The following is a 16,399-nucleotide window of genomic DNA, read 5'->3' on the forward strand; positions in this document are numbered from 1 at the left end:
GTAAAAGAAGTCAAGGAAGCTGTTTTTCCTCCAGAAGGATGTTGCTACGATGGTAAAAATAAAAGAATTACTCATGTGGCCAAAGGTATTAACAAAGATGATGTAAGCACTATCAGTCAAACATTGACATATGATTTTGAAAAGGATATATTTAAATGTGGTGATGTTGAATTTGATTTGGTTGTAAATAGTCCTTCAAAACCTGTAATAATAGCAAAAGCTACAAGTATGAGTGGATTTGCAACATATCGTGGTGGAGATTACAAGTTTCGCACACACGTATATCGCGTTGGTGGAAAGCTTATAACACACATGGGATCAAAGTTTGTTTGGAATGAGGAAAAACGCTATATCACACCTTTGTATGATGGTGAACAAAGAAAAAATCTATCAACATTTAAGACCGTAGTGGTGGATAGTGAAGAAGATCTCTAACAAATTAGGTGTCTCAAAAGCTCCAGTCGTGGTTATAGATTGTTCCAAACAAAATGAATCTGTAAAATCTTCAAGCGTGGATATAAAGTTGTAATTGGAGTTGGATGAAAATAAACCTGAAGGAACATCCGCTTATTGTTTGATTTTGCATGATAAGATTTTAACATACACCCCTCTAAAAGGAATTGTAAAAGTAGTGTTGTATATAGAAACACTCGTTGTGGGAGGGTATAAATAAAACTCGGAGTAAACGGAAAGCTTCAGTTTATCCATACTCTCAGTACGGAAAACATCGCTTTCAAAGATGGGATCATCGCAGTGTGCAACGGATACAACAACAACGATGTTATTAAAAGATAAAGAAAACAAAAACCAATGTAAAGAAGCGGTATCTGAATTTTTATATTTTAACGAAGAAGAATCACGTACAGAAAATGATGTAAACACCAACAACGTAACGAAGGTAATCGGAAAAAGGAAAAGGAAACAAGAAGAGGAAATGCCACTACACAAGTTGATAGAAGTATTTCTTCGTATATCATATCCAGTTTCAAGATGTATGACAAAAATTATATCTATCGGTATGTACAAACCGTTGGATTATTCTCCAACAGTGCTATTGACCCATGGTGCTAAAACTTTGTTGTTTTCGGAAAATGCTTGGGAATCGTTTATTAAACATTTGCATTTGATAGAATGTTATTTGGAGAACAATCTGTTTGGAAGAAAAACTGCAATCAGGCTCTCAGACTGCGACATCGAGATAGATGTTGTTAAACAGCGAGGGGAGCAGCAAGTTAGATTTAGGGAGCTAACCAAACACGATGAAAGAATTTTACTTACCAATTCTGAATTTTATTTATTGAGTTGTGCTACATCATCGATAACAAGATACATGAGACAGCTAGTTTTTTCTTCCCCTGTCGTGAAAGATTACTTAGTGGAAACGATGGAAAAACAACCAGACGTTCAGATATTGCATGGACCTGTGGATACATCGATTTTCAACCGGATACCTGAAGAGGTGGAAATGTGGAGACAAGTTAACGCGTTGGAACAGAGGGAAAACATCGACGAAGAAAAGATAGAAGGATCTAGTTCTGTGAGTGTAACGGAGGAACAAGTGACGGAGGAAAACCACGAAACAATTTCAACAGTAGCAGAACAGACGAGTGATGTTAAAGGTGTAATGAATTTGCAAGACGGAGAAAAATAGAAGAAATAAAAAAAGGAAACAACAGATAAGCTGTAGCAGATGTAAACAGGACAGCAAATATGTTAACATCACGTGGGGTAGGCCTACTGGGGGGGGGGGGGTGGGGGGGGGGGGAAGGTGCCCACGTTAAATATACACCAACGCGCTGACAACTGTACGGCCTGATCTATAAAAAAGGGATCTACCGTGGTGTGGAAACCAGTTGTTATCTTAAAACGATATGGAGAGGAAGATTTCCTTCGCTGACGGAGTTGAAGAGATTCAAGAAAAACCTTGTGTAGTAGAATTTCAAGCTTTTCGAGGAAACAAAAATGAATATATCATAAAGGAACTAGTATTCCTAGATTTAAATACAGGGATTGTCTTTCCATTTCTATTTGAACCTCCATTCGCATTTAATAATCTCAACAGCAAAACGAAAAGAACCAATAAATGGACTACGAGATACTTCCATAGTATCGATTGGTGTGAAGGGTTTACAAACTACAAGAGTCTCGAAAATATTATGTATCATTTTTGTAATGAGTTTACAACTGTATACACAAGAGGATTAGAAAAACGTAATTGGATACAAGCATATACGACTCGGCAAGTTTACGACGTGATATTGGATAAAAATTTCGAATCTCCTAAGTTGGAAAATATATGTCGACTAGTAAAAAACAAACAACATACACAATCACAGTGCGCATTGAAAAATGTGTACCGATTAGCAGCTTTTTTGGAGCCTATGAGGAGTGGTGGGGGTAGCGATGGGTATAAATACGAAGAGCAAACCTTGACAATGCATGAGTATTACTCTAGACTCCAAGCTAGCAACAACGACGAACTAAATAAATCATGAGTTCACATTTCCTACAAACGTTTGTTGATCAATTCAACGCACAGTCCAAATCAAACTGTTTACTTACTAAAAAGTGTTCAGAACTAAAAGAAAACAAACATTATACAATTCACAATATCAAGAAGATTGACACTTCCATCGGGGATGCCATCGTGGTTTCTTTAAGTGATGCACCATTTACTTCGGGGGATGAACCGAAGTTTCAAGTATTTCTCCCTAAACGATTTGTACATCTTCTACAAAATGAAGATCTGAGAAGCATCGAACCCGGATCCCTGTACCTGGTGTCTCGTGGATCAAGCGGAAACAACTCTACAGAATTATCTCTTCACATGTCACAACGTCCTTAGATTTAAGTTCTGTTTGTAGAATGTACTTTTGTAAAAGATTTAATAAATAAATAAAGAGTAAAAAAACAGCATATCGGTATTTGTTTTGATACCGATATGCTGTTTTTTTTTTTTAACAAATTTGGATGACCTTGAACTTTACAACATAAAAGGGGGGTGTAACATCGGTCGCTCATCAGTCTGAAGTAGAACCAGCTAAAGGAAACCCATCATGAACAACGAATTGTATCGAGTTTTAACACATCCCGCACTAGGGTTGGTGAGTTGGAATTTAGAAGCTGTACTGAAGTTCGAAAGAATAATCAAAAACATTATTGAAATCCAGAGAAAAATAGATAGGCATGGTTTGTCAGAAAAAACAAAGTCCAAATATGGTGAACATTACAATGAATGTCCATGGTCAAAGGATGATGCAACTTGTGGTCCCGATACTTGTGTTTGTTGTAGCATTGGCTTAAACAGAAGTAACATCACACGCTTACTTAATGAGCTAGCTTTGGTTCTCAAACCATATGAAACCAGATCATCTGAATAACAAAAAAAATATCTCTAGGTTTAAGTTATCAAATTTAATTCTGCAAACATCACCACACCTAAGTTTGTTACAATCACATAAAAGGGTTGCCACAGTTTTCCAGTGTTCAGTTTGCACACTCTAAGGTTCACGATAACACGATGGGTACCAACGTGAGTGCTTGGAGTTTAATCTCGCAAGAACCTCGATTTCCTCACGGAGTGTTATCCGATAATTTTGTGCAACGTTTCGACACGTTTATGGACTGGGAACTTCTTTCTTTGCACTACATTTTCACTATAGAAATGTTGAGGATGTACTTTCACAGGGTGAATTGGTTTCACGTTTTAAAAAGACAAAGATTCTCAGAAGAAATACTCGTAGAGATGATTCCTACTTTCAACAACTGCTGTTGGAAGGAAATTTGTAAATATCAAAACCTTTCTGAAAGTTTTATCGAAAACTACAAAGATCATTTGGATTGGAATCTAATATTTGAACATCAACAAACGAGGGGGATATTCTTAAAGGAGCATGGACAATATTTACCATTTATGAACTTTAGTGATTACAACGGGTCTGACTACGACGAGGAGTGCTCTACCCCACCGCTACAATCAGAAGTCTACACCATTACACCAAATCTTTGCAACGAGACTAAACACAATCAATCTACTCCTTCAGTACGAAATAACTCCATAAATTTCCGACCTGACCACAAGTCAAAACAGGAGAATTTTACACCACCATCATCGGGAACCCTCTTCATTACACCTCACCTTTATTTGATTTGTATCTTAGGTTTAGTTTTTGCAAATGTAATAATTTAGCGTAGTCAAATTAATGTTTATTGTAAATATGTTTATCTAAATGTTAGAAATAAATATGGGAAAAAGAAAAGCTAGATCGTATCGGTATTTTGTTTCAATACCGATATGTTGTTTTTTTTTAAATTTACTTTGGATGACCTTGAACATTGCAACGTCTGCTGTAATCAACCAATCAGAAGCGGGTTTTCATTCCACGAAAATAAGGTACCTACCGCATAAAAGGACGATGCGAGACCTACTACTATCCACTTTACTCTCATTGGAGCTCGAAGTAACATGTCGTGGTGTATAAAACATCCTGAATATTCAAAAGAAAATGATAGGATCAACTCGTACATACACGCCCGAACGAGAAGTTTTGTTAGCGAATGCAGAATCGAACTCGCTGAAGCAGGATTCTTCTACGCAGGAAAAAAGGACCAAACGATTTGTTTTTACTGCGGTGGTGGACTACACCATTGGCAAGATATCGATGATCCTTGGGAAGAACACGCGAAATGGTTTCCCAAGTGTCCGTTCGTATTGGTACACAAAGGACAAGATTTCGTCAACGAAATGAGATCCAGAACCGAAAGAAACGCCCTACAAAAGAAAAGGATTCCAACAAACAACATTGCTGTACCCCCACCGATAGAAGAATCAAACATCGAGTGTATAATATGCATGAACAAAAATCGTAATTTACTCTTCTTGCCATGCAAACACTGTTTCGCTTGTGACATATGCGGATGGCGATTCGATAACTGTTGTTACTGTAGAGCTCCTATAATTTCTATGATCCAAGTGTTTTTAGTTTAGATCTGTATTAGGTTTAAGTTTTCAAAACAACTATATTCCTTATATTGTGTGTATTTTAAATTTTCAATAAAGAATTTAAAAAAACCAGCATATCGGTATTCATCCCACTACCGATATGCTGATTTTTTTTTAAACCCAAACAACGACCTTGAAAATATCGATCTATCCTAGCTCTGACACGTCACCATGACGTAACCCACTACACCATGTCCTAGGTCACGTGCTAGGTCATGAACCGATGCTTATATAATATCATACAGTGTAAAAAGATCCATGTTTAGCAATGAAGTGATAGATATATTAGAAAGACTAGATGACGGTGAAAGAAACCGTACCTAACGGTGAAATTAGTTAAATTGAATAGTTTTCTGTACTACAACTAGCAATAAAAAAACATTCAAACAGTTTTACAAAAGGACAAACGATAAACAGAAATACTTTGGATTACAATACAACCAAGAGTATTTAATGAGAGTTAACATTTGCTTTAAATAAATAGTAAATTATAGGGTAAAGAGCGGGAAATTTGTTTTTATATAGCTTGATCGTTTGTACGTCTAATATTAATCAATGTGCAATATACCAAATGTTTGTTATTTTAAAAATCATTCAAAAGCATAACGATTTGAATGAATAAACCAGTCTTAGAAATATAAGGTACTAGGCCTATGTTGCAAATGTGGCACATGGTTGTAATTAGTGGAACAATGATCTGCCCGCATGTACCGCCAACTGTTCACGAAGAAGTAGAAACACTGTGTACATTACTTTTCCATACCAGTTAAATAGCTGATACACCTTGCTGGATTAAAGTGATATTTTAGTTTAGATCTGAATTTATGTTTATAATGGCGACATAATAAAATAATGGTTTTTAATCAGTTTTCTGTACGAAACATTGCAAACCAAAATCCAAACACTTTTCGTAATATGTACATAATAACAAACTTTTCACTTAACGATCTTATAAAATGCAAAGACAAAAGTGGAAATATTTTAATTGCGACTGTTTGCTGTATGCCAGATAGCAATCATAAACAGCATAAAAAGAATGTGTAAGATCGGTCTCTCATCAGTCTGTAGTGGAACTAGCTAAAGACAACATCTCATTAACAACAAATTATATCGCAAACATTGCAAAGGTAACATGTACAAATAGTTATCTCGCACAGTTTTATGTCGTATATATAGCTAATTTCTCAAATTTAACAAAATTCCTACTATGTTTCCAATAAAAGAAGCAAACTTTGAGTGTATAATATGCATGGACAAAAAAAATCGTAATTTACTCTTCTTACCAATGCAAACACTGTTTCGCTTGCGACATGTGTGGATGACAATTTGACAACTGTTGTTACTGTAGTAGACCTAACTCTATGATCCAAATGTTTAGTTTAGCTTAGATCTGTATTAGGTTTAAGTTTGAAAACAATTATATTCCTCGTATGTCAATTTTGATTTTTCAATAAAGAATTTAAAAATCAGCATATCGGTACTTATCCCTTTACCGATATGCTGTTTTTTTTAAACCACAACAATAACCTTGAAAATATCGATCCACCTAACTTTCACACCTCAGCATGTCGTCATCATGACGTCACCATACCGTAACCCACCACACCACGTGCTAGGTCACGCACCATTACCACCAGATGCTTAACCGTCAATTAAGCACCACATGGCTCTTGTGACGTCACTCCTCAGCAGCCCTATGTATCCACTACTATCTCCCCTTCAACTTGTCACCGGTTTAAGAGATTAATTTTATTTCTTTAAAAATCATACAATCTTACAACAATTTATTATAAACAACTTGCTACAAAAGCCAGGAAAATTTGGCTTGTCTGCAGCTCATTGAGAAACCCCTGTTCTTGACAAAAACGTACTTGTGTCCCTTGGTCAGTCCTTTTCCATATTACACTTTGGTTTTCCTTATTTCTTGTCAAGATCTGCTATCATTGTTTTTTCCACTTAAACTCTATTTCTTAGGTTTATACACAAAACTTTTATCATCTGACCACCAAACCCCACCAAATTTCGATTTAAAAGACACAGCAGACATAGCTCAGCACGATAATTCACCAACTTCTATGACCACTGCTCAAGACGAACTGACATCTTGCATATCTGGCATTTACTTATACCTACGGGAGGGATGGGGGTGAGATGTATTTCCACGAAACGTCCCCGGCGCCGGGAATGCAGTGTATGGCATATGTTTCTTTTCCATCTACCTTTCAGTAAACTAAGACAATTGTAAAACTGGAGCCAAATTACATATCCTTAACAAACAAAGTGTTTCATTTAAATAATATTACTAAGGGCCTGGTTATAATTAGTAACTGGTGTTGAAATATTAAAACATTGTGCATACTCCTAAGCCAAGCCGAGATCAAACATCACAATGAATTCTAGGTCTAAACATTGACAACACATATAAAAATAAGTCACATAATAAGGAAAAGTAATGTAAAGGTATATCTTATAAAAATAAATTAGATTAAAAAAATAAATATAGCGTATTCCAAATACACATTAGTATATAGTATACAGATTCACAATTCAACAAAGCTGGTTTGAAAACTAAATAGGCATATAATATTGCGCATAACCGAACCAGTCCCTAAAAGTCCCTAAAAAGCTCAAATACAAAACAAATTATTATAATATTTAAACAAACTCAGAATCAAATTATCTATGTCAGGTTAGAAATCCCAGTACAATATACTGTATATTTTGTACAAAAACAGTTTGTTATTAGTCTTTCTTTGCTTTTGTTGACGTTATTTTTAATAAATAATTTATATTACTCCAGAGGTTTAACTCAACTACTAAAGGCAGCAAACATGTTTGTGAATAAATATTGGTTTACTAAGGTAGCTTTGGTCTTGTGTTTGATGATAATGATGATAAAAAGGCTTCCCTGATTGAAAGATTGGAAATCGTCTTCGTCAAAAATGAAAAGGCAAATAAAGGTGTGTTGAGATAAGCTTAGTTCTTGGTCAAAACCGCTAAATTAGCATCCCTACGAAGTTATTATTTCTATGTTTATGCTCCTTTTGGAAAGGTTTAACAAAATTAGTGTAAAGTAAAAGCATCCCATTGACCAAACGTATCGCTAGATTTGTTTCTGATCAACATAAAAACTACTATTAGCCTAGTGTAAGATTATGTGGTGGTATTCCTCCTAAAGGTGCGATTGATTTTAAATATTCTATCAAAAAGGGGTCTATTCAACGGCTGATTCCTAACTATTTTGCGACTGGTTAGGTTTCCATTACCCAGTTAAAAAACAATTAATTACTTTTCATCAGAATCTTCGACATGCATATTTTTGGTTGGTTTTAAGAAACGGAAACTACCTCTAGGTTTTACTGTTATATATGGATGCTTCCTTTACCACCGTACATGCTGGGCTATATTATTTGAACCTTTTTTGCAGTACCTGGTTAAAATCTCCTCTAAAAAATTATGTGTTTCCGCCCATTGGAACTTGTCATAGTACTTACTTGATGATTAATGAACAAATACATTGCCTGTCCTGAACGAACCTATTTCATCTTTATTCCCAGGTTGATTTCCAAGAGTGGCCGTTGAGGTTTATCCCTTTATACAATAATTGATTAAACACCACAATAAATTAATCTAAAATTAAAATTGGTAAAATAAAATATAAAAAATTGAATAAATCTTGAACATATGTTTTGAAATTAAAACAAAGCAAAAGTTTTCCATTAAATCCTGAATCGTTTATTTTTTAGTCAATGTGGTTATTTCATGTTAAACATTCCTTCAACACAAAAATAACCTTCAAGTTATAAGAAAAAACTTCATTATTTTTTCAGCTATTCTAAGTTAAATTCCTTTGATTTGAGCCATCTCCGATGATTCTACTACTTATCACGTGTTTAACTAATTTACAAAAAAATACACAAGTTTGTAAATTGCACAGTTAAATAATGATTTCAACATTGTAAGACTAACTAAAAAGTCTGAATTATTATAAGTAAGGTTATTCGTGGTTTTATATTGTGTACAGTAGGCTACATTGCAGAATTGGCTGGCAAATAAGTAGTCCAAAGGTAATATATTTAATTATTACTAGAGGTTAAAATACCTTATAATCCGTCAGTGTGATCAAAAAGTCACACTGACGTATTATAAGGTATTTTAACCTCTAGTAATAATTTAGATATTGTGGGAGGAAAAAACAACAAAAATGAAGTAACATATTGCTTACTGGCTTGATGATAAATCACAATCAGCTGTATTGAAGTAAACAAAAATCAGCAGCAAATGACTTCCAATGCTATTCTTATGGAGAATATTTTACGTTATATCTAATTTTGTGTTAAAATTTCACTATTTTTCCCGCCGTCACGGGGTCAAGACCTTTAATTTGAGCCCTCTCCCGTCGTTCTACGATTTCCCAGTCTCTCATCACCACAATTTTGACGCAAAGAATCGGCTCACGTAAATAATATACAGATAGAATAGATAGAGTGTAGATGTAACAGTCGCTCATACATTACTAGACAAATTTTACTTAAGCCAAATTCAAGTCTGGAAATGTATGAAGCGGCCTTTTGGTCTTTTCAGTTGTATTCCTATATGCTGTTCTTACCATGTACATTCTTAGCGGCCACTATTTACATCAACGTTATTAGTAATGTACAATATTTACAGTTTCTTAATTACAATTAATTATTTATCGCTCAATTCTGTTAGGTTTGAAGGTTTAACTAACCTGTTTTACATAGCTAAATGTAGTAACCAGCCAACGCGGAATACAACGTCGCAATCCCTTGTTAAATATCTTTAACTGTAAAAGTTATAGTAACATATAAATACTATTTTTAACATACACAAATCTGGGTTTCAATCAATGTTGCTTCAGATAATAACGTTGAGCTACCATTAAACATTATTAGTTTTAGGAGACACTTTATTTTGGCTACGTTATAATTTCTGGTCGCTATCTTATGCTGGACCAAAGGATCGAAAGAATACGCAAACAATACCGGTATCATTACAATAGAGACATAGCTCCGTGTTTAAAGCGATATTATACCTCCACAAACTTGGGTAGTAACTATATTTAACTAAGTTTGTTAAGACCAAAAGAACTGACTAATGTAAATAGTTTTAATTTAGAAACTGTACTATTGTAGATTACTAATAACGTTAATTGTAATAGTAGCCGCTAAGTATTTACATAATCAGAACTGTAAATATGAATAAAACCGTCAAGGCCGAAAGACCGCTTATACATTTCCATACGTGACAATTCTGTCTAGTGTATGAGCGGCTGTTACATCCAACAATCACATAAGACCAAGTTACATATACATTTATTTATCTAGATAGTAATTTAAAAGCGGTATATTTTTATTACTACTTAATATAGTTAGTAAGTTTTATTTAATCAGTGAGAACTGATTGGTTGCTTTAGTCAAATGTTAGTCAAATAGTCAACACCTAGCCGTGGTTCTTGTTGGTGTACGCAAACTTCGCTTGTCAAATTCCACTGACACAAAGGTCAGGCCTTGTCTCACCCTCGTCAAACATCAACCTGGCGGGTCGTACGCAGTCTTCGCTAAATTCCAGCTGTACGCAAATTTCGCTGTACGCAAACTTCGCGACACCACTTGGTAGAGGTGTCCAAAGAAAGGTATGTATTGGTCTGTAGATGAGTTATCAAAAGAAAAACTAAGCAAAATCCCTTAGGACTCTGCCCTAGAAGCCTTTAAAGATCCCTCCACAGAGTTGTTTACATTTTGGCCATGTGAATCATACTTTTTAATGAAACAGCTGTTTATTTTTAAATTGTATTTCAAACAACGGAGTTAATGTTATTTTTTTATTTTAAAATTGTTTTTCTTATTTTTCAGCCATGTTTTGCAATGTAACATTCCATTACGAAATCAGTGCAAAATCCTTTTATCACAGCAATTCATAAATTATTTCTTATTGAACTATCTTATATCTATTGTACTGGATGGTGTCTGCCTTTTTCACCACTTTTGCCTACATTTTATCATATTATTCTACACATATCAAATATTTATGTACAAATATCTGCTCTTATCATGTCCAATAAAATCCAAACATAGAAACATTGCCTAAAATGGTACATATCTTGACAAATTATTTGCACCTGCCTATATTACGAACTTTGGTGCACTGGTAACATTATTGAAAATAACACGACATGTTGGCTGTAAGATATGGTACAGAGAGAAAATACTATTTATGCAGCTACTGTCATGACAGAAAGGTCATATTCCATTTAAACTAGATCACATAATCCTTTATAAAATACGTTGATTAACAATATTTAAACGTCAATGTATACGTAACAGCCAATTTACAGTATTTTTTGTTTTTGGAAATGTCCCATTGCTATGTCATTTGCATTATTTGCTGCCAATAAAGTCAAAAGGCCGTATGAAATAAGAGGCCCCTAACAGTTCAAGAATAAAATCCAACTTCACTTCAAGTATTACACTACACCTAACATTCCGTAGAGAGATTATATTGACAACTTTATGTTATTGATAAGACTGAGACAACTAACTGACATCCCCCATGTCAAGAAATTCCAGCTTCAACAGTAACCTCAAAATAAATTTCTCAAAAGTAAGCTAGAGGGTGCATTTGTTGGCACAGAAGTAAGATATGAACTGACGCGACGTGACGAAGGAAAAATCAAACTTACACTGTAACGGATATACCTCCCTTTGAATATGTCTTCCCAAAAAAAGTTTTCTTTTCAAATAAAATCATATTACACTGATGAAATCACGGAAGTGTTTAACTACAAAAGATCCACCAATACGATTTTAATACTATTTAAAGGTTCTTCAAAAGGAAGAGATACCAGATGACATACTAATAATAACTCCGATGACGTACGGTAAGGGGAATATTTTATTCATTGAATGATCAACCGAATTTGGCGACTAACACAATTAATATCAATATTGTTTTTACACTTATTATTCTTTAAACAATGCTAAATGCTCAAAATATGTAGCCTATATTTTATCCAATTTAACGCAGTTAGGTGAATTAACGTAGTCCTTGAAAGTAACCGTCGATTTCGACAAGTTTCACCTAGTTACTATTAAATAGTAGGATTAGTTAATATATCGATGTTCACATGACCGGATGAGTCATCAGCTCTATCCCTAGTCCGTCGGTCATTATCCCTCGAGGCACCGGCCGATAGACCAGGGAACAGCTATGATTTACACTATCACCCTCTACTACGACATTTTTTTAGGTAAACATTCCAACGCTCATGATGACATCGAACACTCATGCATATTTGTATATAGGCCTAGCCAGTCCAAAACCTGAATACACTGTAGGTATGAATCTGACCGCTTATATCATAAACAACTAAATATTAAGGCTAGTTTCCTAACCAGAGAACACACAAGAATGGCACTTTACAAGACTTTTTATACCAAGCCTTCATAAACTAAGAGTATTTCATAAGTTACGTTGCCTGTGTAGATTTAGACTTAAAATCAGTATAAAATCAGTAATGGATTGAAAATCTAAGTGTTATTTACGTTTTGTTTGCACTATAATGTAGTGTACCTGTTTCTCGAAATCGAATAATTTTTAAGCTATGTGTATTACCAGGAATTATTTCAAAACTAATAAATAAATAACGTCTTTGTTGGGCAGCGTACATCAGATTATAGATCTGTTTTACATTAAAACTTTTGTCATTCAAGGAGTTTAAAATACTCAACTAAAAGCTTATGTTATTAATAAAAAAATCACACTGTTCATAACAGTTTGATATAATCAACATTTTTTTGAAAATGTTTAATACTGTGAGTGAAAGAGTTTTTTTTTAGCAACTACCACAGTACTACGTAAAATCAAAACAATATTTAGGTTGATTGGAGGCCAATCACTTTCTCGCAACTACGCGATAGAGGGCTGACCCAACACCCCAATAACTGGAATGGATTGTTGTGAAAGGAAACTCTAAGAATTTGCAAATGAAGCCCATTCTGAGTAACGTGTGGGGATTAACGGGACATTCTGTACGCTGTTTACAAAATATTTCCTTTGCCTTTCCAAGTACTGAATCTATATGGTTTTGCTTATATTAAACAATAAGTCAAATACGTTGTAGCAGATGTCTTTAGTTGCATTTTACAACAGGTATTTCGTTCACCTTTCTCAGAAATAGCTGTTCATGGCGTGTTCAATAAGGTATATTGTGTTATTGTCCTAATAAACACGAGAGACATTCGCCTATCTTTATGGTCGAATTATATAAATAACATTGAACTGATTAATTTAACAAATGATCATTGTTAATTTAATGTAACAATTAGGCCATTTATGTACTGTACATTTATGTTTTATGTTTTACATTTATGTTTTATATGTTTGTTTTGTGCTGTATTTATGTTTTAGTATATATATATATATACTGTTTAAATATTTATTTATTCAATCAATGTCCTGACTAATCAATACACAACCTAAACTATATTAAATAGAGATTTGATCATATTGTCATAGCATCTCTAGAAATCTGTCCGGAGTATGAGCAATTTTGGTTTATTAAACTTATTGGTAAATTGGTGTAAGATTGTTTTAGGTTTATTCGTAATCCGGAAGCATACGAAGTTGAAGCTTTTGCTTTGGTATTAACAGTCAAGTAAAATATATAAATAATTAAAATAAATAAATAATTAAAATAAATAAATAATTAAATAATCTTATAAATTTAAGAAAATGGGTTATTCGTTTGGCTCTGCTACCCGACCATTTTTATTATTGAGGTCTCAAATTAAAGGTATGCACGCACAGATTTGCCATCAAGCATCGGCGTATATTTTTCTATTATCTCACTCGGCTTATACGTAAACGAAATTGCTCCCCATGTTTTTCTTATGGGAGTTAAATTTGGTTTTCATGATTTTCTTCGTTAGGCTAAACAAATCATGTTAACAATTTAATTTTTGAGTTGTTCTAATTCTTATAACGTAGTTTTCTAAAGTTATCTGTTGTGGCTGCCTAGAAATAATCGGACGTTTGTTTCTCCTTTGAAAATGTATTGATAATTATAGTAGTGGTAGTTAATTATGTTACAAGACTATGACAAATTGCCAATTATTAGTCAACTTGGTCCCCACGCACAGGCTTCGCATATGTAGGCTCTGTCGATTTTCAGAAATTACGTTCATTCTGTATCTATTATTTTTTTGTTATGAATTGCTTTTGATTTTATTTATTTGATTTAATTTTACCATGGTATTTTTTCGGACAAACTCCATTAAAAATATAGCACGGGTCGAGGTTAATTTAACAACTTAAAACTAATTCATTCAACAATAGTTTACCTGAAAACTATTTTACTAATATTTGTTTAAAGTTTTACAGAATACACTTACACATGATGCTATTGTATGTTTTTATTTATACATGATATAGGTACTTACAACAAAACTTGTGAATTTTTGTGTTTATTTATACATTTATTGTATGGCAACAACGTAAACTTAAAGATAGGAGCGAGTGTATGCAATTTCAAGATAGAGTTTAGTATCCACCGATCCTACGATAGTTTAAGAGTACATTTCGTACCTGGGGCCGAAAATGGCTTTTTTTCAGCTCGGGATCATTTTTAAGTTCGAGACGAAGATGAAATCGGTCCGTGGTACGATTGCTGTTTTTCACCAAACTATACAAAACTGAGAAAATATATCAATAATGTAGGCAAGCATGTTTCTTTACAACCTTTTTATCAGCTCGTGAACATCACACAGAAAATATCCGCATATCGGCGGAAATGTATTTTCCTGTCGATCTACAGAATGCCTTTATAAATTAAAATAGGCTAAAAAGACATAAAAAAAGAATTACAAATGTTTAAAACTAACATGGGTTTAACGGGTTGCTATGCTGGTGACGAAATAACAACTAATTATGAAAATAAAATCAAAACAAATGGAACATATTCCAATCACATTTATTATTTACAGTGTATGTTAAATGGAGAAGTATGTGTAGTACATTGCATAGTTTTTGTCGAGTTTTCAACCGCTGGACCTCAACTTCATTGTACACTTTGATAACTGGGAAATCCATTGTAAACTATAAGATATGCACACTAATCAATGCAAATACTTTAAGGTTATGTGAAAAAATATTTAAAGGAATCAGCAAAAATAGTAATACATAATTGCTGGGCAGCGGTCTATTGCAATTCATTAGGGATATACTGCTTGTATATTTAATGTTATATATAAATGTTTTAATTAAATAAGCGATTTTCGGTACTAGGGCTGGGAAATTTTAATCACAACTATAGCTGCCATTTCGACCCTGGACAGCAATGCGTAGCTTTCAGCCTCCAATTAACGTCTGTAAAACTACTAAAACAACGTATTGCGGTGAAAAATATTTGCCAATCATACTCAATCGACTCGGAACACTGCAGTTCCTGATTTAATTAAGGGTATTATTAAAAAGTACTCGTGCAGTAATCAATTAAACAGGTTAACGAATTGAAGGATAGATACAACTAGACTATAAGGACGCAAAATACGCGTAGGTACAACTAGACGTAGGGACTACTAGACGGAGGGACCACTAGTCGTAGAGACTACTAGTCGTAGGGACTACTAGTCGTAGGGACAACTGGTCGCATCCGTACAAGCTAGGTGATACTACTTGTCGGTGGGATACACGTCTAGTTGTACCTACGTCTACTTGTACCTACGTCTAGTTGTACCTCCTAAAAATCTGCAGGTACAACTAGTCGGGTGAGCCACCGTCTACTTGTCCCTCCGTCTAGTTGTACCTACGACTAGTTGTCCCTAGGCCTCGAGGTACAAGTAGACGGAGGGACAACGAGACGGAGGGACAACGAGACGCGGTCCCGAATAGGGAAACTAAAAACAAAAATGTGGTACCGTAGCTATGCTCGATATTTTGTAATTCATTCTGATTTTATTGTTTTGTATCTACTACAAGAAGTTATCCTAAGCGTCGAATCCACCTTGAATTTATCCAGTTTAGGAAGGGTTGGTAATCGTAGTATCATTGTGCCTAATTTTACAAGAGCTAAAGTTCCTCCTTGCGTCACTCATCTCCATTCATACTTGGCTTAAAATACATACTATGTATGGTCGCCATTTCATTGAACAGTATTAACTAGCTAAGACACCGGATAACTAATTTAACAGTTAACTGCAATATCTTGAAATTATAGATTAATTTTAAAATAAGTTATTCTAGTTGATATACGTGTAGGTAAACGTGGCTTTTAAAAATAAAATAATATAGTTAGATCAATTAGATACGTGCATCAGTGAGTCTAATTTGTTCCAACATTGTCCATTGCCAATCATACTAGGTAGCTTACTAGGTAGC

General features: G+C 34.2%; 1 protein-coding gene across 1 annotated transcript; it reads left to right on the plus strand.

Moving 5' to 3' along the window:
* Positions 1-4,465: 4,465 nt before the first annotated feature.
* Positions 4,466-10,642, plus strand: LOC129003402 (baculoviral IAP repeat-containing protein 7-A-like). The gene is made up of 2 exons (XM_054431697.1): positions 4,466-4,841; positions 10,470-10,642. The coding sequence occupies exons 1-2, from the start codon at positions 4,466-4,468 to the stop codon at positions 10,640-10,642; spliced, it is 549 nt and encodes a 182-aa protein (XP_054287672.1).
* The last annotated feature ends 5,757 nt before the right edge of the window (positions 10,643-16,399 follow it).

Source organism: Macrosteles quadrilineatus, unplaced genomic scaffold (assembly GCF_028750875.1).
Source record: "Macrosteles quadrilineatus isolate MER2022 unplaced genomic scaffold, UCM_ALF_1.0 Scaffold_1__1_contigs__length_201487025, whole genome shotgun sequence".
In the NCBI taxonomy this organism is placed as follows: Eukaryota; Metazoa; Arthropoda; class Insecta; order Hemiptera; family Cicadellidae; genus Macrosteles; species Macrosteles quadrilineatus.

What these genes read in the sequence shown, in the direction of transcription:
- LOC129003402 (XM_054431697.1), top strand. Translation starts at nt 4,466, where the DNA reads ATGTCGTGGTGTATAAAACATCCTGAATATTCAAAAGAAAATGATAGG. An exon ending in AGAAGAATCAAACATCGAGT is followed by an intron (nt 4,842 to 10,469) that starts GTATAATATGCA and finishes GTCAACACCTAG; the next exon opens with CCGTGGTTCTTGTTGGTGTA.